General features: G+C 50.7%; 1 protein-coding gene across 6 annotated transcripts in view; it reads left to right on the plus strand.

The window, feature by feature from the left end:
• DLG3 (discs large MAGUK scaffold protein 3) overlaps positions 1 to 21851 on the plus strand; it is a 167499-nt gene that overhangs the window by 51502 nt on the left and 94146 nt on the right. For 2 of the 6 annotated variants that reach the window (XM_065557386.1, XM_005286022.5), the window contains one exon: positions 1343 to 2168. The exons of the other annotated variants lie outside the window; for them this stretch is intronic. In XM_065557386.1, the coding sequence (XP_065413458.1) occupies positions 1833 to 2168 (336 nt within the window). In that variant the 5' untranslated portion in view covers positions 1343 to 1832. The remainder of the gene's footprint in view (positions 1 to 1342; positions 2169 to 21851) is intronic. 6 annotated transcript variants of the gene reach the window in all.

Raw genomic sequence — 21851 nt, forward strand, 5'->3', positions numbered from 1 at the left:
TCTGGCCTTGGAACCTAGGAATCTGCACAGAGACCTGCCCTCTGCCTGCCCAAGCTGCTTTTTCCCTCCTATGGTGACCTTGAATTGAGTCTCATCCTGACCCCAATCTGTGCATATCACAAAACCCCTGTACAAATCAGCAGGACTGTCCATCTCTGCTCTAGGTCTGTAATAGCAGGGTGGGGGCTGGCACAGGAGAGAGTTATAGTGTGCATGTGGACTGGAATAGTAGGCGGCAGCAGAGTGGGACTGAAGGGTGTCAGCGAACCTGCCTGTGGGGAGCCCTGGAATAACAGTAGGAGCTGCAGGTCCGGACTCAGATTCCTGGTAGTGCCGTGTGGGGCCCAAGGCTGAAGTTTGCATGTGGGGATGGGGACAGGACTGCACTGGGAAGGGGGGCTCCATGTCAAGACTGAGTTGTGTTGTGGAAGGTAGTCCCCAGCATCTGCCTGTGCTACCTGTGATCCCAGCAGTGAGTCTACCCACTGAAAACGTGTTCTCCGCCCTGCTTATGCTAAAAGAGAAAAAACGGGGTTCTCATTCCCCGCTAATGGTAGAGGGCTCAACAGCAAGAACATAAGGATTTAACGATTTCCCTCTGTTCTTAGTTTCCCTCCATTGTGCCTAGGTGTTGCAGCACATGGGGTACAGAGCGATAGGCCTCTTGCTGTTTGGAAAGCAAATGAGCAGGCAGCCTTCCCTGGGAATTCCCTGTCGCGAGGGAAGAGGCCGCCTGAGTTTGTTTTCATGTAGATTCTGGATTTACGGTGCAGTGGTTACCCTGATACACCTTCCAGTTTTGCTTTAGATAATTACTATTGCTTCAGTGCATTCAATATTCCCTAGCTGTTCCCTGTCCTGTATACCGGGAGCATCGCAAGTAGTGAGGGCACTTTATATGTGGCTATTTTAACTCCAGTTCTGAAAGGTGACCACTGTACATGGCATTGGTGACACCCAAATGCCAGATCAAAAGGGTATTGTCTGTGTGGGCTGTAGAATGACAAGAATATCCCTTGCTTCTCTTCGCGAGCTCCTGAGCCTTTTCCACCGGTAACTTCTGTGGGCCTGGGGATTTTGTGGGATTTCTGACTGAGTCATTTCAGCCGGGATGGGTTTTTGCCCCTTATTTCCCAGCACTGTGCTTGGCAGCTGGCTCCATGAGGGGGCTGAATGGTGCAGCAGGCGCCAGGGGTAGGAATGAGGCAGCTGTGTCTTTAAGGGCCTGCTGTTTAACATTCTCACTGCCGCTGCTGATGCTGCCCTGTGCAGTGATTGGCTGAGGGCCGGGAGAACGGGGAGGCTGGAGATAGATGCTCTCGCCTTCTCCCTTCTCATCCAGGGACCAGAAACAGCAGACTCCTCCAGCCCAAGCCCTGCAGGTGAAGCAAGCCGCCTTCTCCCCACCCCCTGCACATACCCACTGAGGGAGCCTGACTGCGCACACGGCTGCCAGGGCCAGAGACTGCTCTGCCACGGACCCTCACGGGGGAAGCAGCAAAGCAGATCAATGAAGCAAAGCAGAGAGCTGATCGCACCGAGCCCCCCACGCCAGCAGCTCTCCAGGGCCTGAGGGGCAGGCTGACATGCTCGCACCTGAATGGCTGGCAATGCAGAACAACAGAAACCCTTTTTATTGTGTGGCTATCCTTTGGAGATAATAGATTTATAATTCTGGTTTTTGTACAGAAGACTCTGGACCATCTCTGACTACAAGAGGGGGAGGAGGTGCGTGGCGGGAGAGGAGGCGGACGCATTTTCTGCTCGGGGAGGGGGGTCCCTTTCTCCATCTCTTGCCTTTTTTCCCTTTTGTTCTTGGTTGTGTGTATATTATGAAAGCAAATATGCACAAGCACCATCACTGTTGTAAGTGCCCAGAGTGCTATGAAGTGACGCGGATGGCGGCCCTGCGTCGCATGGAGCCTCCATCCTACGGCGAGTGGCAGCATGAGCAGTACGGCTACGGGGGCTACGGCTCGCAGACCCTGCCATCCCAGGGGGGAGCCACCCCCACCTCTAGGAGTAAGAGCAAACTCATCCCCACCTCCCGGGACAATGTCCCTGCTCCCCTGAAGCAGGGGCAGGGGAAGAGCACCCCCAAGATGAACGGGAACAGCACAAACTGGTGGCCAGAATGCACATGTTCGAACCGCGACTGGTATGAACAGGTATGGGACACGGGTTGGCTCCCCACAGCCAATGGGGGGGGCTTTTATTACAGGGCTTGTTACCACTCCCCAGGCATCCTCCGTGTGTCTAGAGTAAATGGGGGGGGGAGTTGAGGTACCTGTGGATGGGGCAGGTGGCTGGAAGGACCCCTGGATTCTGCAGAATGTGGGTAAGTCATTCGAAAAGAGGCACGTGTTAGCAGGAAGGTGGTGTCCTGTAGCACATTTCGGCACTGCTTGGCTATTGGGGTTGGCTGGACGGGCCAGGACTCTCCAGGCCAACATCGGGGCTGTGCGCTCTCGTCTCTCGTTCTGCTCTGGGCTAGGAACAGGCTCCTGAGGCCTTAGCCGCTAAGGCCTGTCTGACTTCTGCCTGGCCCAAGTCCCGGTGGTCATTGGCCCCCACCCAGGTTCTCACTACTTGGGATGCCGTTGCCGGAAGTCTCGCTGATGTGAAGTGTCCCATCAGACCTTGTGTGCAAGGCACCAGGCATACTGCCCGCAGGGCAGTCTCTGAGCCTGTTGGTGCCAACTGCCAGCACTCACCAAACTAGTTTCCCACCTTCCATTGGGCTTGGGAGCCTGTTCCCCACTCGTTATTCCTAGCTCTCCATCCCCATGGATAATTATATAACCCTCTTCTGGTCCCTGGCATGCTGTGTGCTTTCTGCCCCATTTCACTGCCTTTATTTCTTCCCATCTGATTACTGGTCTCCTTAAGGAGCAATTCCGGGCTGTCTCTCTCGTCTTTTCTACATGGAGAGACCATTCTTATTTTGAACCCATCAGCCAGCTTAGAAAATGGATGGAGTCTTTTTGCAAAGCCGTAAAATGGAGGCTGGACCCAGGCTGAGAAACAATTTACCTTGCTTTAATGTAAGTCAGCATTTACCTCTGTCTCACTGCTTCTCTCACTCATTAGCTTCAAACCTGACGTTGGACTTTTTATTGATTCTTCTAATTATCGTTTTAAGAGCTATACATGAACCGACAACAATAATCATTCGGAAACTAGCTCCCCTCCAAATCCTGTTCTTTCCCCTCTACGTTCTTCTTGATTACTGGCTGAATCCCTGTGTGTGTCTGAAATAATCTGGTTCTGAAATGAAACTCCCAGAGGAGTGTTTACAGAAAGTGCCCCAAAGCCAAATGTCCTCCTAGGAGGATGGTTTCTTTCCATCTGTTTCTTCACCTAAATCTGTATCTAGCTTTCCTGCTGGCTCCTGGTAAGCTGGCTCCATCCCTTCAGTGCTATAGCTCCATCCAATGCATGGAGCTCGAGAGGCGAGATAGGTGCAGGGATGTCAAAGCAGCCAGGGCCTGTTATTCCTTCATTTCTCCTCCCTGCCCCCAACCCTGGCAGAGACGGGTGCTGGGATGGCCCAGGGTCCTGTTAAGATGATTGCAAACGCTGACAGAGAGAGAGAAATGTCCGTTTGATCAGTGCCATCAGCTGAGCTGGGTTGGGCAGAAGGGGCCATGCTTTCAGATGCAGGGATCCTTCATGTTTTGCAATGGTAGAACAGGAGTCATTTTCTCTTTGTGATGCCATCACTGAGTGTTAGAGGTTGGTTTGGCTTGAATGTCTGCAGATTGGAGAATGCTTTATGAGGTTCTACCATTGCTAAGGGGAAAAAAGCAAAACCATCTCCCAGCAGTGCAAGGTATAGATGGAGTGATGCTTTGCCGGTGTGCGAGGTTACATGTGCCTAGCAAGGCTCTGCATGTATCATATGGGGTGTGTGTGTGTGTGTGTGTGTGTGGTATGAACACAGACTGTATCAGAGAAGGCAGAATTGCTCCCTGGTGTGTAGCAAATGTATGCACTGAATAAAGGTGTGCAGCAAATGCCTCGGCAATGTTCCCATTCTGCTAGGAAGGTGCAAGATGTCTGAGCCTTAGGAATCAATGTTCTTCACTGTCCAGTTGTGGACAGGCAGAGGGACAAAAGGTGGGCAAGTAGAAACAGCTGTGCCTGGCTGGTCCAGCAGTGAAGGGGATTGGCTCTGTGAGGCTGAAAGGGCTTTCGTGATCAAGTGGGAGTGTGATGGGGGCTGCAAATGCTAAAGGTAATTGTTCTGGAGGGAATGTGGAACAAACATCATGGCACTGTGGCGCACTAGGGATAAAGCCAAGCCTGCTCTTACATAGGGCTGTCTCTTTAAATGGCATAAGTGTTCCTGGAACCACTTCCAAACCTGAGATGAAAAGGAATGTGCAGACAGAGCTGGAGGAGGAAGAGGGGGCTGGGGGACCGCACTGTGAGAGGAGGGACCCGCTCGCTTCGCTGTGGGCTCTGCACCTCTCTCCTCCTCCGTTGCAACCTGTTCTCTCTTCCTCACATGCAAGCAGGCACGTGTGCACAGTGTCTGCTCAGATGCTTGCAGGCATGCAGTATACTGTGACACACACAAGAGGTGTTCGCGCATACAGTATTCACTCCCATATGGTACATGTTCATTTACCGCCTATAAACACATGGACTGTATGCACCACACAAAGGCATACATTATGTGCCCACACATGCTGCCTTGCACAAAAGCACACCGTATAATCAGAAACATTAACACACACCACCTCCCTCCTCTCATGGCCTGGCTTTTTCCCCTCCTCCCCCCACAAATTTCCTTGTGCCGGCAATCGAGAAGCCCCTATGCCCGATTCCAGGAAGGGCATGAGGGCTCAGATAGGCTTCTCACTCCTTTCTCTCTTTTCTTTTTCTTTTTATCCCCAACTCCCCCTCCTTTTCTAGCTCTCTTCCTTCTCTTCTCTCAGATCCCCCAGTCATCTCTTTTCCTCTTATTCATTCGGTCCTTTTTTTCTCCTCCACTTTTTCATTCACCATCTCTCTTTCTCTCTCTTGTTCCTTAATTGTTCTGTTTTTCCTCCTCCCTCCCCGCTCTGCCTGCCAGCACACTGGGAATGGGAAGTGGGGCCGGGCGTGGGTGAGCAGAGGAATCAGCACTAACCCTTTCCTAGAGAAAGGAAAGAAAGGCAGAGAGCAACATTATCCTGTCAGGCAGCATCACTGAGCTGCAGTGGCTAGAGGAACTAAGTGCCAGAAGCCCCTCCCCTCCCCTTCACATTGATGCTCCAGGCTTCCCAGGGGAGAGAAGCATTTCGAAATTCCCAGTACGTCCATCTAAGGCTGCGCTGACATGTTGTGCTGAAGCCTCTGCTTTGTTTGTCCCTTGCACCGAGGTGCTAGGACATGGATGCCAATGTTTGCACTCCATAAGCCTGGCACGATCACTAGCAGAGCAGGCAGGAACCAGACCCTTTCCCACCCCACCCCGGAACCAGCCTCAGCTGAAGGGTCCCCTCTCCACCCAAAACACAACAGGGTTCTGGTCACTGTGAAGGGGAGCCCCAATGGTTAGACAGAGACAAACTGAGGCGTCCAAGTTTCAGAGAGTTGTTCTGGGACACTAAGAATTTCCGGTGACAGATGGAGAATTGCCACACGGGCAGAACTTCTGGGGTCTGGGGGGGAGCGTAGCCATACTTTAAATTAAGCTGGTCACTGACCATCCTGGTAGCAAATGTCCTGTATTTCTTGAGGCTGCCTCAGCTTCGCTGTCCCTGCTTGATGTGAAATGCCCATTACTGAATAAAGTATCCAGCGCAGCAGAGTTCTCCCACTGTCTCCTTCCATGGGCCTCTCTGGAATGCCGTAGCACTGGAGAAGTTTAAAAAGACTGCCATCCATGTCATTTGGGGTGGGGGGGGAGACTATGCAAATGGGGGGGAAATATGGGCACGCAGGCAGAGTGGCATTAGAAGAATGTTCGATAAACAGCCAAAGGTGACTGTATCTGAGTGTAGGAAGTACCCACAGACGCAAACCAGGAGGTAGGTGATGAGGGTGGCTCCGAGTACCTGTGGGCCCATGGCCCGGCTAAAGGAGCAAGAATTGCCTGGTGGTGTCTTTTCTGAGGGAACCTAAAGACTAAACTTCCTGGAGAGGGTGTCTTGGGGATCCCAGCAGCACGCAGAAATGTCCCCTTTTGTGCCTGTGCAGGGAAAAGCAGTAGAAGGGTTGGGCAGCCATGTTCATGGGTGTGGGCTGGTTTGGTGTCTGTGGGGAGTTGCTAAGGAAAGGTTAGTTGACCGCTGAAAGTATCATTTGCTTTAATTTCTCCCTTCAGTTGGGAGAATTGACGTGGGTGTTTTTGGCACAATCGTGGCAGGCGTGTCTGGAGCTAGCACTCGGTCTGCAAGGGCTGGCCTGCTGTTTCTGACAAGGATTAGGATGTTGGCGTTCTGAGACCCCAGGGGATAAGGGGTTGGAACTAGGACGACAGAGCACCAAGAATCCAGAAAACTGTAACTGACATTTGGGAAGGAGGAAACGGTTTTTAACGTCACAGGGACCACTGGGGCTCAGAAGGATAAGGAGAGGAGTGAGCCAGGCTTCACAGTGCTGTGAAAGGGAAAGAAGCCCATCTGGAGATGGTCTCAGGTGCTGTTATGAGAGGGGTTGCTTAGGTGGGTGACCTCTAAGATTTTGCTGGGAAAGGGGAGGTTGATGTGGGTCCGTATCTGAAAAAGGGAAGATGTAGGGAGAATTTCTGAGATGAGCGTGGATATTGGTCTTCAGAATATCAGGGAAGACACAGTGGGCTAGTGAGCAGTGAATGGCTGATTACCGGAGAGCTGTAAAGGGCAAGACTAGCAAGCAGGACATACACGGAGAGGGAATAGGCTGGTAGCCAGAGATGATGCCTTGCTGATTTCCAGAAGAGGTGGCGGAGATGGTGAACAAGAAAAGGGTGATGGGGACATGGAGATATACGAGGTGGTAAGGTTGGCAGGCTGATGTTGCTATGGCTACTTATATTCTATTCATGGAAGAAATTAGCTAAATCTTTGCACTTGAAGATGGAGGAGGAGGGAGTTCTCGGCGTTTCGGGGAGAGAGGAGGAGAGAGAAGCCGAAGCAGGAAAGGGGTAAATTTTCCTTCCAAGCTCCATTCCTGGTGTGTGGAGAAGTAATTCTATAAAGTGTGAAATTCTGGCCTGTCCAGGCCAGGGCAAGTGAAGGAAGGTGAGAATTTACAGACCAGAAATAAGGCACAGTAGCAGCTGAGTCTCCAAGGCACAGTGAGCCTGTCAGCTGTCTCCAGCGGGACTGATACAGTCCAGAAGGAATGGGGAATCGCACGTGGCAGGCCATACTGGAACGTACCAAGCAGGCCTTTCCATGGAAGGAGCGAGCTCTGCTGCACATCAGGAGGGATTTGCTGCACATCAAGACTTGGTTTTAATTAAAGATTTCAAACCCTGTGAAAGCTATTTTTAGCTATTTAGACGTAGATAAAACAATAGCAAAATCCGCCCTTAGCCTCTCCTCTCCCCTTGCTGTTTCAGGGGCTGAATACAGTGCAAAAGAGGATGCATTGATCCTGTTCCTATGTATGTTCCCCTCCTCCCCCCATTGCTGTCACCTCCTGGATTTCCTGTCACCTCTCTGACCATTCCCAACATGTCTTTCACTGGGTTAGCCTCACCCCTACCCTTCCTCTCCCCTCAGTTGTGGGAGTCCTGGGGCCTTCCTCTGTCTCTCACTTGACACCCTCTCTTCTGTTCGCCTACATTCATTTACCATCTCTTCGCTGCTGATGTGTAAATCCGCGTAGCTGCTCTCGCCGTGTCTCCTTCCATCCAACCCTATATGTGAGCTTGTGTCTTCACAGGGCTTCCTGGCCGTCTTGCCATCCGCTAGCTGAACATGGCCAGAAACTGAACTGCTCATCTTCCTTCGCCGCTTCCCCTTGGACAGATACTCCTTCCTGTCACTCATGCCCATACCCTAGTAACCTTCTTCAGCTGCTCCCTCGCCCATGTCCTACACATGCAGGCTGTGTCCAAATCCTGAAAAACATCTGAAAAGTCTGTTCCTTTCCCTCTCTGTGCCTACAGGGAAACGCTCAGTCAGTCCCTTGTCATCTTGATTATTGTAACCTCTTCCTCTCTAGCCTTCCTGACACCCCGGCACCCCCTCCCGTCCACAGAACGCTGCCACCAAGATAATCTTCCCACCTGTTTGATAGGACCAGTCTCACACACCCTTCGAATCCTGCTCTGCTTCCACCCCATCTGCTTCCAGCATCTTCTGCGCTTAAGTCATATTGGGCCAGCTCCTTGGCTGTTTGTAACTCAGCCAAGCTCCATTGACTTCAGTGGCACTTTGCTGCTTTATGCCATCTGAGCAACTGGCCCATCAAGGCCCATTGACTTGATGGTAGGATATCCCCGAGAAACTATCAGTGAGATGGCCTGAAATGCTGCATTAGACGGAGAGAGGCCAGGGGTGGAGAGGTAAATTTTGTGAATTATTGGCATAAAGATGGTAGTTGAAACCATGTGAGCAGAGAGATCACCCAAGAATAAGGTGCAGAGGGAGAAAAGGGGGGTGAAATCCATGAGACCCCATGAAAAGATGAGAGGGAAGGAAGGGGACCTGCTTTCTTGTCTAATTAAGACATGGACCAACAATTCAGGAGATGGGAGGTGTGGAGAATTTAATGGCGAGGGTTACAAGGCAGGAAAGATTTTTGTAAGATGCAGGTTTCAGGAGAGATGGTGCTTTATGGAGAAGATTGTCATGCCAGAAAGATTGTTGCCCTGTGAGAGTTATCAGGTTGTGTTACCATCACACACCAAGGCAGGGCATGCTCAGCGTCTCATCCTATGTGCTTTTTGACATGGAGCAATGGCTCCTCTAGTCTACAGTAGAACTGGTCACTGCTATTCGTTGTCTAGTGTCCTCCAGGTGCTTCATACGGGAGGTGACCTAGGAGCTATACTCTGAGTCAATTTCTGGTGAGCACAGAAATCCAGATCAGGGACTGTTCTCCCACAGGGCCAATGGGCATTTCCCTGAGTGAAACCTGAGTAAGCGATGTCCCTCCAGAGCTGACACTGCAAGGTGCTGAGAATTGGGGGCACTCCTAATCTCACAGGGGTGAGCCCTCAATGATCCATGGTAACTCCATTCAAAAGCAAGTCTCCTGCCACAGCATCATTGGCCCTTTGACATGTGACACACCATGACACATGGTGAGGCAGATGGGTATACCGCCATTGGAAATATTGTGCCAAGTCCTGCCATGGAGTTATCGAAAGGGTAAATCAACCCACATGTGTAAGTCTTTTTCAAGAGTGTAAATCCAAGCTGGATCCCATGGTACAAAGCCTGCCGACTGAGGAAGGTGTGAGTCCCAGACACCGGTGGGTGGCTGGCTGGCACAACATGATTGACAAGCTCGGAGGGTAGCCCAACTTGGCTTGCAGAAGCTGCACACTGACACAGCACAGAGCCCTTGTAACAGGCAGGCTGCTAACTCAGGGCAACCAAGCCAGAAAGAGAAAAGGCAGCCCTCCCAGCTGCTCAAATCACTGCAGACAGGAACCACCCAGAGGGCCGGGGCCATCATGGCTCCCACATGGCAAAGGAGAAGCATCCAAAAATGTAGTAAAATAGCCCCTTAACCCTGAAAGTGGGCTTTCAATAGAACAAGTGAATGTTTGTATAAAATGTAAAATATACAGCATGTGTGATAATATATGGCCATGTGCTTAGCCACACCTTAGGGACGGGAGTCAGTGTGTTTGAGAGGATAAGGCACTGGACTAGGAGGATGGAAACCTGGATTCTGTTCTGAGTTCTGCAGTGACCTGGGGGTGGTCTTGGGCAAGTCGCATCATTTTCTTGTGCCTCAACTTCCCCACCTGTACTACAGGGATCAGACCTTCACTGTACAGGGATCTGAGAGCTATAGATGGAAAGTGCTGTGTAAAATCGAACGATTGTTATGTATAAACCTAAGGCTAAGAAAAATAGATTACCCAGGGAAAAATGTTGTGAAGTTGGAGCTATGGTTATAAATACATATCAGTAATTTAAGGGGTAAAAAACCCTTAATACAACGTTTAACAAACCCAAGCGTCTCAATCTGAAACGTAAAGTTAGAATGTCAAAAGTTTACTTGACACTATCCCAAGGTGTGTGTGAGGGTGAAAAATGCCGGGGCTGCCTGGCGTGAGGATTAGACAGGGCTATTCAGATGCTATCAGCATAAAGTTCCCCTTTTTGTTACTTCTTTGGTTTACACTTCTGTGAACAATCATTTGGATTTGAGGTTCTGTTATCAAGGATGTGGTTTGCTTTTACAGCACCCAAGAAATGCTTCTTAACGTTCAGTAACTATTCAACACACAGCACAAAGCAAAACAGAAAAGAAAATGTAATATTTGAAACTCCAAAGATCAAGCAAATCGTCCTTTAAACAACCTCCCATATAGGGTCTCTTCTAGTCCCTAAAAGCCCCCCAGAGTGAACACGGAAAAGCACGGAGCTCTGTGTCCCTGCTAGTGAATGTTAACCCTGCATATCTCAGCAGCCCAGCCAAGACTCCGTGCAACTGGGGACGTTTTAAGCCCTGTGTGTTTCCCTGTTTTGCACAGATCCGGGATGTTTAAAACTAGGTCCACAATGATTTATGCAGCACAGTGTGTGCAGCCTAAGTGCAAAGGTGTCTCCGGCTTACGGTTCAGATTGGGAGTGGCTGAGCATAGTCCAGAGTTTGCTGGTTGTAAAATCTCAGACTCCTGGCATGAGAGCTGTGCATTAGGAAAGCTGAGGCAGTTGGATGTGTCTGTTGTATTATTTGTTTGTATTGCGGTAACACCTCGGAGCCCCCTGGTGACGGGCACTGTTCAGACCCAGAACTAAAAGCAATCTTTGCTCCAATGAGTTTCTGTGTCCAGTGTCCCAGGGGAAAAGCATCAAGGGAAGGTGAACAGGAGCAGAGTCTCTGGTTGAGTCACGGTATGTCTAGCGGTGAAGGTGTGGCAGTGTGGACTCTGGCATGGGCTAGGCCCGTGAGTATGTATCCAGGCCGGCTGGACAGCCCAGGCTGACATCTCCATGACTTTGCCTTTGTGGCTAGTTTTAGCCGCGCTAGCGAGATTAAAGCTAGCACACGTATGCCTACGCCAGCTGCAATCAGAGCACTGCCTGCCGTGTAGGCACACCCTAAGTGGTGTGGGGGGCTGTGCTCCCAGTCCAGCAACAGCTCCGCTTGTGGCCACATACAGGGAGCTGCCCGAGTGCTGCTCGGCAGCAAGCAGAGGTTTGCAAAGACAAGGCCCCTGTGTGGAACGTCATGGCCTGTCTCCTCTCCCCCGTCCACGGTTTCTCCTACAATTGCCAGCCTTGCAGTGGGGATAGGGCTTGCTGCTGGCTCCCCTGCAGACTCCCTGGGGCGGGGGTGGGTTGCGTGGGGCTTTGCGGTCAAGCTGGGGCATTTCTTTACCGCTGCCAGCTTCCCCCCTTTATCTTCGGGAAATGTTTTTAATGGCCTCAGCCTGGGATCACTTTTATCAAAGCCAAGAAACAAATAAACAAATGGCGTCTGGGTTGAGATCGGACTTCCTGCACTTTGCTGCAGGGCTGTTTTACAGCCTTACTGCCCACTCACTGCTTGGAAAATGTCCTGACGTTCAGCTTCAGTTTTCCTTTGCCATTCCTCCGAGTTCAGCTCCGGGGGATTCCTAAACTCTCCCTCTCTCTCTTTGGAGTTTGCACACCTCCGACAAGTGCAGACAGTTGTTCTGTCCTCTCTAGCTGTTCTATAAAGAGACGATGCAGGTAATAAAAGGCAGCTCCAGAGAGCTGCAAGAAATGGCCTGGTCCCAACCAGAGTGGAGGGTGGAAAGAGCGCCCAAGCATCAGTGCCGTGCAGAGACTTACAAGAAGCCCAGCGAATGGTAAGAATGTGAGCTGGGACTGTAGGGAGCCCATCTCAACATGAAAGAGGAACTATACATCATCTCTTCATGGAAGCCTTATAAAAGCAGCTTTTCTAGGCCACCAGCCAGACGAATGCTTAGAAACGGTATATAAATCTGCATTCTCCTAAGGGTTAGATGACAGATGTGAGCACTGGGCAGTCTGAAGGCATACGATAGGAGCTCCTTTCTACCCCACTGGAGAAATACAGATTTCTCTTTTTCTTCTGCAGTCTCCTGGGATTAGAAAGAGGAAGCAAATCTGCTCTGTCCCATTGGACGTGGCAGGTGAGAACCCTGCCGGACCTTTGATGGTAAGGCACGGAGACCAGGCTTTGGAGTGCTCCAAAAAGGCTGAACCAGGACAACTTGGAATCCCTTCGACACAGAGCCCAGTGCAGGAGGGAGAGACCAGAATCTCTTCTTCTGATACACAGAGTGACAGTCAGAGACATGGAGAGAACATCAGTGCAAACCGAATTCAAACACTGAGGATCACGGGCTTTATGATACACAGATTTCAGAGTGGTAGCCGTGTTAGTCTGTATTAGCAAAAACAACGAGGAACCACGTCAGCCACACCATCAGGGGCTCGTTCACCTGCACATCTACCAATGTGAGATATGCCACCATGTGCCAGCAATGCCCCTCTGCCATGGACATTGGCCAAACTGGACAGTCTCTACGCAAAAGAACTAATGGACACAAATCCGACATCAAGAATTATAACATTCAAAAACCAGTCGGAGAACACTTCAACCTCCCTGGTCACTCAATAACAGACTTAAAAGTGGCAATTCTTCAACAAAAAACGTTCAAAAACAGACTCCAATGAGAAACTGCAGAACTGGAATTAATTTGCAAACTGGACATCATGAAATTGGGCCTGAATAAAGACTGGGAGTGGATGGGTCACTACAAAAACTAAAAACTAATTTCCCCATGCTAATTTCCCCCTCCTGTTACTCACACCTTCTTGTCAACTGTTTGAAATGGGCCACCCTGATTACCACTACAAAAGTGATTCTTCCTCCTGTTGATAATAGCCCACTTTAATTGAATTGTCTCATTAGAACTGACCCCCCACTTGGTAAGGCAACTCCCATCTTTTCATGTACTCTGTGTGTGTGTGTGTATATACACCTCTACCCTGATAGAACGCTGTCCTCGGGAGCCAAAAAATCTTACTGTGTTATAGGTGAAACCGCATTCTATCGAACTTGCTTTGATCCACCGGAGTGCGCAGCCCTGTCCCCCCGGACCACTGCTTTACCGCGTTATATCCGAATTCATGTTATAGTGGGTCACGTTATATCGGGGTAGAGGTGTGTATATATATAAATATCTTCCTACTGTATTTTCCACTCCATGCATCTGATGAAGTGGGTTTTAGCCCATGAAAGCTTATGCCCAAATACATGTGTTAGTCTCTAAGGTGTCACAAGGACTCCTCGTTGATTATACAGAGATATGTAGCACCTTCCACATTCAAACTCCAGGCCTCTGACCTGAAGGTAGCAGCATCACCCCCTGACTAACGATAGGAGACATTTCACTTTACTTAGAAAGGGGACTAATGGATCCAGACAAGCCCTCCCAGTGGTGCCAAGTCACAGATCAGATCCAGGGAAATGTATCTGGTATAAAGAGAAGCAGGACCTGGGTTAGCTCTGCCCCAGAAGTTCAAATATAGACCCAAAATAACTGCACATCTATATGCGCCAAAGGAAGGAGCTGGAGGGATTGTTGTTCTGCCTTCTGGTTTGCAAGTTGCACCTTCCTGGCTCTCACTCAGTTCCCCAGGGAGGAATGTCTTCGTCCCAGAGTGTATGCATCTTGGCATCCTAAGGAACTCGTTCATAGCGCAACAGGCAGATCGGGTGGTGGGAAAGGAATTCTCCATGAAAAGCTTCAGCAGAGGCTGGAGAGAAACAGATGAGCAACTCCGTACGTACTAGGGTGAATCCTGCTAAAGGTAAGCCAGCTTGGTATGCTGTTGCACAGAGACAGGGGCTCGCTCCTGGGAAATTAATTAATTTAAATAGTGAGAAACTTCCCCACCTACGGCAGGACACTGCTTCTGTGGAGGTGACCTGCCAACAGAACAGAGTTTCCATGAATCTGTGCTTTCTGTACACCCCATGGCACTGACACTCCAGTGCAGTTGCCTGTCCAATCCCCAGTGAATGTCTGACAATCTAGGGTCTTTCAGGCTGGCAGTTTTTGAAAAGTTTGTACAGTTTTGTGTAGAAGCTCGTCCTGTGGCAGTGGGCGCCAGAGGATTGCTTGTGGCACATTCCTCCCTGTGGATGGAACTGTCACTGAGCCTCTCTCTCCCCACGCTGAGATTCCAGGCATCATACCTTGAACGGCACAAAGCTTCATCATCAGATATTTGAAAACCCATTTCCTTGTCTGTGTTCCTAGTAACCCCTGAGATGCTTACAAAGTAAAGACATTGAAAAGTCCAATTGGCTTTTCCCTCTGTATGTGGTTCATGCAAATGGAGGGAGATGTAGAAACTACCGAATGAAAATAGGCAAGTCAGTGTAACTTCTTGTTTCTCATGCACTAGCACAGAGCTACAGATGTGGCCCTCGGCCAGTGTGCGTGTGTGTCGCTCTGTGGCTGAGCCACAGGGCATGCGACTCTGTTAAAGAGCCTGGTTCTATAGCCCAAACAGCCTCCAGGCTCTCAGCCAAGATGGCAGCCATCAAACCACACTGGAAGGGAAGGGTTTAAAAACCCAGCATTCCCATTTTCATGTGACTGGAACACTTCTCTGGGCCTAAGGCTTATCCTGGATTTTGGCTCAGGTACTGACCACAACAGCGCAGGAGCAGAGGAATATTAGTGTGTAAACTTCCAAAGAGTGTGACTTGTACTAGGCTCTTGTGCTGAAGGGAACAGCCACCTCCTTGCGATACGGCTAAAATGGACAAACTCATGCCCCTTATTAGAACTGGCCAGCCGGCGTGATCTTTGGCTGCATTGTGGAAGGCAAACAGGTCTTTGTGCATTCAGCCCCTGCCCTCCTTGGGCCTGGCGGCCACGAACTCCTAACCAGCTGTGCTGTGGTACCTCACAACTTGTTGGAGTGAAGGGAGCAAAAGCAGCGTTTGACAGACGTTGTGAGAAGGACGAAGAACTAAAGAAACTTTGTCTCACGAGTGTCCAGAATCGGAACGGAGGGGCTTCTAAATGGGGGCGAATGCAGATCAGCTTGCCGGCGTATGAATGAGTGACAGACTCCAAAGGAGACGCACGGTAAAAGCCAGCCAAGGAAAAATCTGGAAAAGACATAGGATTATCCTGTAAACTCTTCTGTGTGTACCACACCCCCACCCCACCCCGTGCTGATTGGGGCCAATAGGCACAACCACAAAGTCAATAAACGTGATCATTTCTATCCCGTGAGTTCAGGGTCCTGACTCCACACCTAATAAATGGCAGCCCGGCAGGTCTGTATGGCCCAGGGTAGGTTTGGGGTTACTGTGAGGAATGGTTGAGAGCAATTGGAAGGAGGAACACAAATTTCCCACCTCCTCCACCCAAACCTGCAGTCTCTCCTGCCGGCAGAAGTTCTTGCTCTAGTCCATCCCGGCAGCAGCTGTGCCCTAACCAACACTCTGCGTCCCCAGGGAGATCTGTAGGGCGCCAGACCCGTCCAGAGAGTCTGTGACTGCTGCTTCCTCCACTGTTACTTGAGGCTGGGTCCGGTGCTGGCTCCCATCAGTATTTGGTGCTCTGGCCAGCACCGTGTGCAGATCTTCCCGCCCTGCACCACAGACTGCCCTGGCTGCTGGCAGCATACTCCTGCTGGAGCTCAGGTGCCATGGAAGTCTGGCCTTTCCTCTGCATCCCGATGCCCAAAGCTTGTTCAGGCCTTGTCTCCTTCTCACCTTGACTGCTGTAACCGCCTGCTCTCCGGCCTCCCCGTGCTCCCCGCCAGCCCTCGTTTTCCTCACCTTCACTCCGACCACATCAGTGAATCCCTCCACGCAGATCACCTTCCAGACCCTGCACAGCTCCACCCTGTCGGTCTCCCTGCTCGTTTCCTTTGCTCTGTCCAAGCCCCTCAGCTCGCCTCTCCCTCTGCAGCCTGCACCCATGCTGGGTTTGTACCGGCTTTCCTTTAGCTTGGGACAGACGCTTCTCGCGTCAGGTGCTCCACCTCCCTCCTTATGTCACATTTCCCATGAAGCCCTGCAGTGAGCCCCATGCGACTCCCGCAGCTCCTCAGACTCAGACCGGCAATGGACACATGCTCTTGGCCTGATATTCAGGGGTGCTGAGCACCTCCAGCTCCCGTGGACTTGAGTGGGATTTGTGGGTGTTTAGCCATGTGTCTCCACTGCTTGGTTTGCACCTGCCCAAGCTGGTGAGCTTTGTAGGGCCAGGGCCACTTCTTCCATTTGTACCACCCCAAGCATGATGGCAGGGCTCAGTAAACAATAATAATGTGATTGAGTGTTTTCGATGGAAGAGCTCTGACAGCCCATTGAATGTGTTCTAAGTGCGCTGCTCTCGTTCCCGCTCCTCTCTGCATGGGACCACACCGCTCACCCTCGGGCGTAAATTACTTACAACTCCACGCAGACAAGGACAAAGTCAATTCACCAGCATCTGCTTGCTGCCCAGCAAACAATCATGACATTCCTGCCCCTCCTGCTGCTGCCTGGGGGCCCAGAGTCTGTGTGATGGGGGAATCAGTTCATCTAGAAACCCTCTCTTGGGCTCGTCAGACTTTCCAAAAAACATGGGCAAGATACAAACGTAGGGATCCCTGCAAGTGCAAAGTCACTAGTGACTAGTATCTAAACGCCTCTCCCATAATACTCGGCTTCCGGGAGTAGCTCCCAACAGGAGACAAACGGGGGTTTCCTGGTCTGAATTCCTTTTGCTGGGATGTGGCTTTGTTTTAAGCAGCCACTTACATTACTGTTCTTCTGGGTCCCATGTGGGAAATGGGCTCCTAGCAGTATTTTCCATTGTAAAAAGCGATCGTGTGGAATGACTGGGACGGATGCTCAGTGCATGGAGAGCAGGAACACAATGAGCAGGCAAGACGTGTAGCACAGAGAGGCAGTGAGGTGTGGGACTAGTAGAGCAAAGGGACTGTGATGGGGCATACCAGGTGACATTGGCTGGGATGTAAAAACTTCTGGGACTTTACCATTGATAGCACTTGTCCTGCAGAAGGGTCACAAAGCACCAAGGTGGTGGTAATAGCCAGGCAGTACTTCAGGGGGCCATGCGATAAATTGCATTTACCTTTACCCACTTCCTCTGCACTCTGCCACCAATCCATCTCCTATGAGATGGCCTCTAGCAGTTCAAACCTCTGAGCCACTATTGTTTTTTAACCACCAGCTATAAAAGTGTTTTCTTTTTACTGTGAAATGTGGAATTTCCTCCCAGAATTGTACTGGTCTGGGACCATGGGCATGCAATGTTCAGACCTAGCCCAGTGTCAGGTTTAAGATACGCTACACAATTTATCAGGGTCAGATATGAGCACTCTGTAGTGCCAGGAAGGGGAGCTTTGCAGTGGGGACACGGCGCTTGCTTCTAAGCCTCCTAGTTCCCAAGACATTGCAGCTTAAGTGTGACACTGCTTTTTGTGTGGGTGGAGTTCGGCAGGAGCATTTGGAAGCGGTTGTGTTTGCCTGAGCTAAAGGAGAATTACCCATCATCCAAATCTATCCTTTTATAGCCTGTAGTTATGGTGGCAGGAGAGATGAGAATGCATCTATGAATTAATCAAATTAACCATCTCCTGCTCCATTCTGTCATCAGAATCTTTCCAGGTAAGACTAGAACCCCCAGCTTGTTGATTCCCAATTCCCCCACCTACAGTGCGAGGAAAGTTAAACATTCAGAAATGCAAACAGCTCAGACATGAAAAAATCAAAATTGGCATGCTGGATCACACTCGTGGTCCTCTCTGCCAGTGGCTGGGACCAGAGATTTCAGAAACCCAGTAGTAGGTAGTAATGGGATAATCTGTCACGAGGGCAAGGTTTATAGCTTAATAGGTTTTAACACCAGAAAGGTCTAGTAGGATCATCTAGCCTGACTTCCTGCATAACACAGGCCAGGGAAACTCATCCAGTAATTCCTGCATCAAGCTCATAAGTTTGAATTTTCTCCTACTCTCCATTACTTAGAGGCTCTCTGATGACCTGAAGTAGAATGGTTTATATCCCTTCCAAAACTCTTTTTTAAATCTTTACTATTCCAACTCTTGCAATTTTTTTTATTCATACAAACATGCAACATTTTTGGAATTCTGCTAAACTCTTAGCCTCGGTGCTACCTTGTGACAATGAGTTCCATATGATTGTGCCCTGTGTGGAAAGTATTTCCTTGTCTTAGTTTGCCACTTTTCTAATGTCATTGAGTGTCCTCTTGTTTTTCTGTTATAGAGCCACAGAAATGTAGGGCTGGAAGGGACCTCAAGAAGTCATCTAGTCCAACCCCCTGCGTTGAAGCAGGATTAAGTATACCTAGACCATCCCTGACAAGTTCTTGCCTACCCCTTTCTTAAACATTCCAGCGATGGGAATTCCACAACCTGCCTAGATAACTTGTTCCAGTACTTAACTATTCTTAACGTTAGAAAGTTTTTCCTAATTCAAACTTAAATCTCCCTTGCTGCAAATTGAGCAGGTTCCTTCTTGCCCTGCCCTCAGTGGACATGGAGAACAATTGATCATTATCCTCTTTGTAACAACCCTTAACAGATTTGAAGACTCTTATCATGTCCTCAGTCTTCTCTTCTCTAGAATATACGTGTCGAATTCTTTCAACTTTTCCTCACAGGTCACGGCTTCTAAACATTTTATCATTTTTGTTGCTCTTTTCTGGACTCACTCAAGTTTGTCCACATCTTTCTTAACATGTGTTGCCCAGAACTGGACAGAGTACTCCAGCTGAGGCCTCACTGGTGGTGCGTAGCGTGGAACAATTACCTCCCAGGCCTTACATCCGAGACGTCTGTTAATACATCCCATAATTTCATTTGCCTTTTCTGCACCAGAATTACATTGTTGACTCGTTTTCACTTTGATCTGCTGTAAACCCCCCGTTACTTTCCTGCAGTACGGCTATGTAACAGCCAGCCTGGAGAGATGGACGGCCTGGTGCTTAGAGTGCACGGCTCCCAACTCCCTACTTGGTTGTGGGGCCTCAGTCTCTAAGGCTGGTGGGGAGCTGGAGAGAGTCCTAGGCCCTCCCTCTCCCCTGGGTCCCAACCCAGGTTCCTGTGTTTGTTACCCCTCCCGGCAGGGAGTCTAAAGTCACTGCCCTGGGCTACTTCCTGGATGGCCGGTTCCTGCAGGCTCCTGCCCTGGGGTCTGGAGTGGCACCTCCTCATGATCCCAGGCTCTGCCAATGGTGAGGCCAAGCCCCACAATATCACTGGGCTTCACCCACTCAGTTGCCTTTGGAGCTGGAGGGTCCTGGGTCTCCTCCAGAGTTTCCCATGGCTGGGGGCACAGGGCTTCCTCCCTGGTGGCTGCCTGGGTGGGCAGGTTAGTGATCCTTCCCCTCACTTAGAGAGGTGGCTTGCTCCTGCCCCTGCGCCAGTCAGCCCTGAACTGAGCTCAGCTCTCTCCTTTTCTCCCCCTCCAGGCCTGGCATAGCTGGCGGTATAACAGGGCTAGCTGGGCAGGGGCAGAGCAGAGCATCTCTTTAATCCCCTGCTGTGCTGGCTGGCAGTCGCTCTGCTTCGTCACAGGCTGCCTAGCCAGCTAGTCACCATTGTATATTGGTGTATTTGATTTTTCCTTCCTAAAGGTAGTACTTTGCACGTGTCTTTCTTTTATGAGAAAGGGAGACTATAGATCAGCAGTTCTCAGCCTGTGGGCCGCATGCAGCCCAGTTAGCACACAGCTGCAGCCCAGCTGTGTGCTAACAGCCGCCAGGCCGTGTGGTGGGGTCCAAGTTCCTGGGTGCCTGGTGCAGTGGGGCTCCAGAGCTGCCACCCAGCCCTGCATGGTCTGGGGTCCACAGCTGCCACCCAGCCCCGCATGGTCTGAGGTCTGGGGCTGCCAGCCGGCCCTATGGGGTCTGGGATGAGGGTCGCCAGCCATCCCCACAGGGTCCGGGGTAGTTGCCCAGCCCCCCACAGTGAGGGTCTGGGGTCCGGGGCTGCTGCCCAGCCCCACACAGTCCAGGGTCGGGGTCACCGGCTGGCCCCACAGGGCAGGGGTCCAGGGTTGGGGCTGCCGCCTGGCCCACAATAATAAATAGGTTGAAAACCACTACTATAGATGGTATGAAAATGGGTTCCCAATCTTCCTTCTCTAGGCCATTCATTATTTTGAATACTTTTATTAATTATGGTGGAAGGTTACATCTGTTCTTATTGAACCTGCTTGGAAGAAGTGGAGCGGAAGGAGGCGCATCCTTGAGAACGCTGTTTGTGGGGAGGGAGGAGGAGGAGGTTACCAAGCAGCAGCAGTTCGAGCACAGCTGGTTAGGAGCTGTGTTGGAAGAGGCAGAGGGAGGGGAATCTGGTACAGGAGCTTTGTTCTTCTGTGCTTGAGGTGAGTGTCAGGAAGGGAGGAGGCCTGGGGGGGCACAAATGTGCAGAGGAAGTTTCTAATCGTACTTCTGTAAAATGTCTCTTGTGTTGGAGGGTGAGTGATCTTGTGAGTTATCCCCCTTTACTGCCTTGCAAGCCTAGTCAACCCAGCGTCTTCCTGGTGGCAGAGGGCTGAATGTGGCTCTTTTGGGAACACATCAGCGCTGCTCGTGGCTGGAACAAAGGAATCATAGAATATCAGGGTTGGAAGGGTCCTCAGGAGGTATCTAGTCCAACCCCCTGCTCAAAGCAGGACCAATCCCCAACTAAATCATCCCAGCCAGGGCTTCATCGAGCCTGGCCTTAAAAACCTCTAAGGAAGGAGCTGCCTCACCAAATCAGACCATCTAGCCAGATGCTTCAAAGGACAAACCCCTGTGGTGGACAGTTATGGCCGGCGATGGCAATTCAAGTGGTGCATCATTTCGGGGGGTGGGGGGGAGCATGCTGTCTCCACATCAGCCCTGACTGTGGAGAGAAATAGTGAGTTAAGGGCCAGCCTTTGATCCCTGAGTTTCAGGGCATGAGTCTGTCTCTAGATCATTTTGCTCAGCCACGGGACAGATTTCAGTGTCATCAGCCAGTTAATGGGCATAATGGTTTTGCCCAGGTGAAGCCGTGTTCATTGTTTACTAGGTGTTTGGGACAATTGTACGTGTGTATTCCCAGAGCTGCAGAGGGCCTGCAGTGGCCAGGATATGCTCGGTGCCTCCTGCCGTTCTCAGTTCTTTGATTCTTGCATTTCTCTCTAGACCGGTGTGTGGGGAGGAGGAGCCCCGGGGCAGTAGCAGGTTGTGCCTGGGTGCTGTCCTTCAGGAGGGTCTCTTGCTGGACAGCTCCCAGCAGGGCTGAAAGACTCAGCACCAGGGCTGGGGCAGCAGGTCCCGTGAATGGACCTACAGCTGATACCTCAATAACTGTGTCATGTGATTTGTCCCATTTTCACTCTTTGTGTCTCACCTGCACTCGTTCCAGACTCTGAGCCCAAGCAAAGGGCTGGAAGATGGTGAGTCCCTGCGACCCAAAGCACAAAAAAGCTCGTGTCTCATGTGTCTTGAGGGGATGGAAAGCGCCCGACGGAACGTTTGAATCTCTCAGTACAGCTCTCACTCTCTAACCACACAAGCCGTTGGGGCTTTATCACATGCTCTTCTCCACCTCTGCAGTACTCATCGCCCGGCTCTCTCGCCTTGCTGCTCACCTTCTGCCATTGGGTGATCGCTGTATCCCTCTCCCATCCTCGGGGCCTGGACCAGTCCTTTCCCGGCCTCCATTCTCATTCCGGACTGACCTTGTGTC

Source organism: Chrysemys picta, chromosome 9 (genome assembly GCF_011386835.1).
Source record: "Chrysemys picta bellii isolate R12L10 chromosome 9, ASM1138683v2, whole genome shotgun sequence".
Lineage (NCBI taxonomy): Eukaryota > Metazoa > Chordata > Testudines > Emydidae > Chrysemys > Chrysemys picta.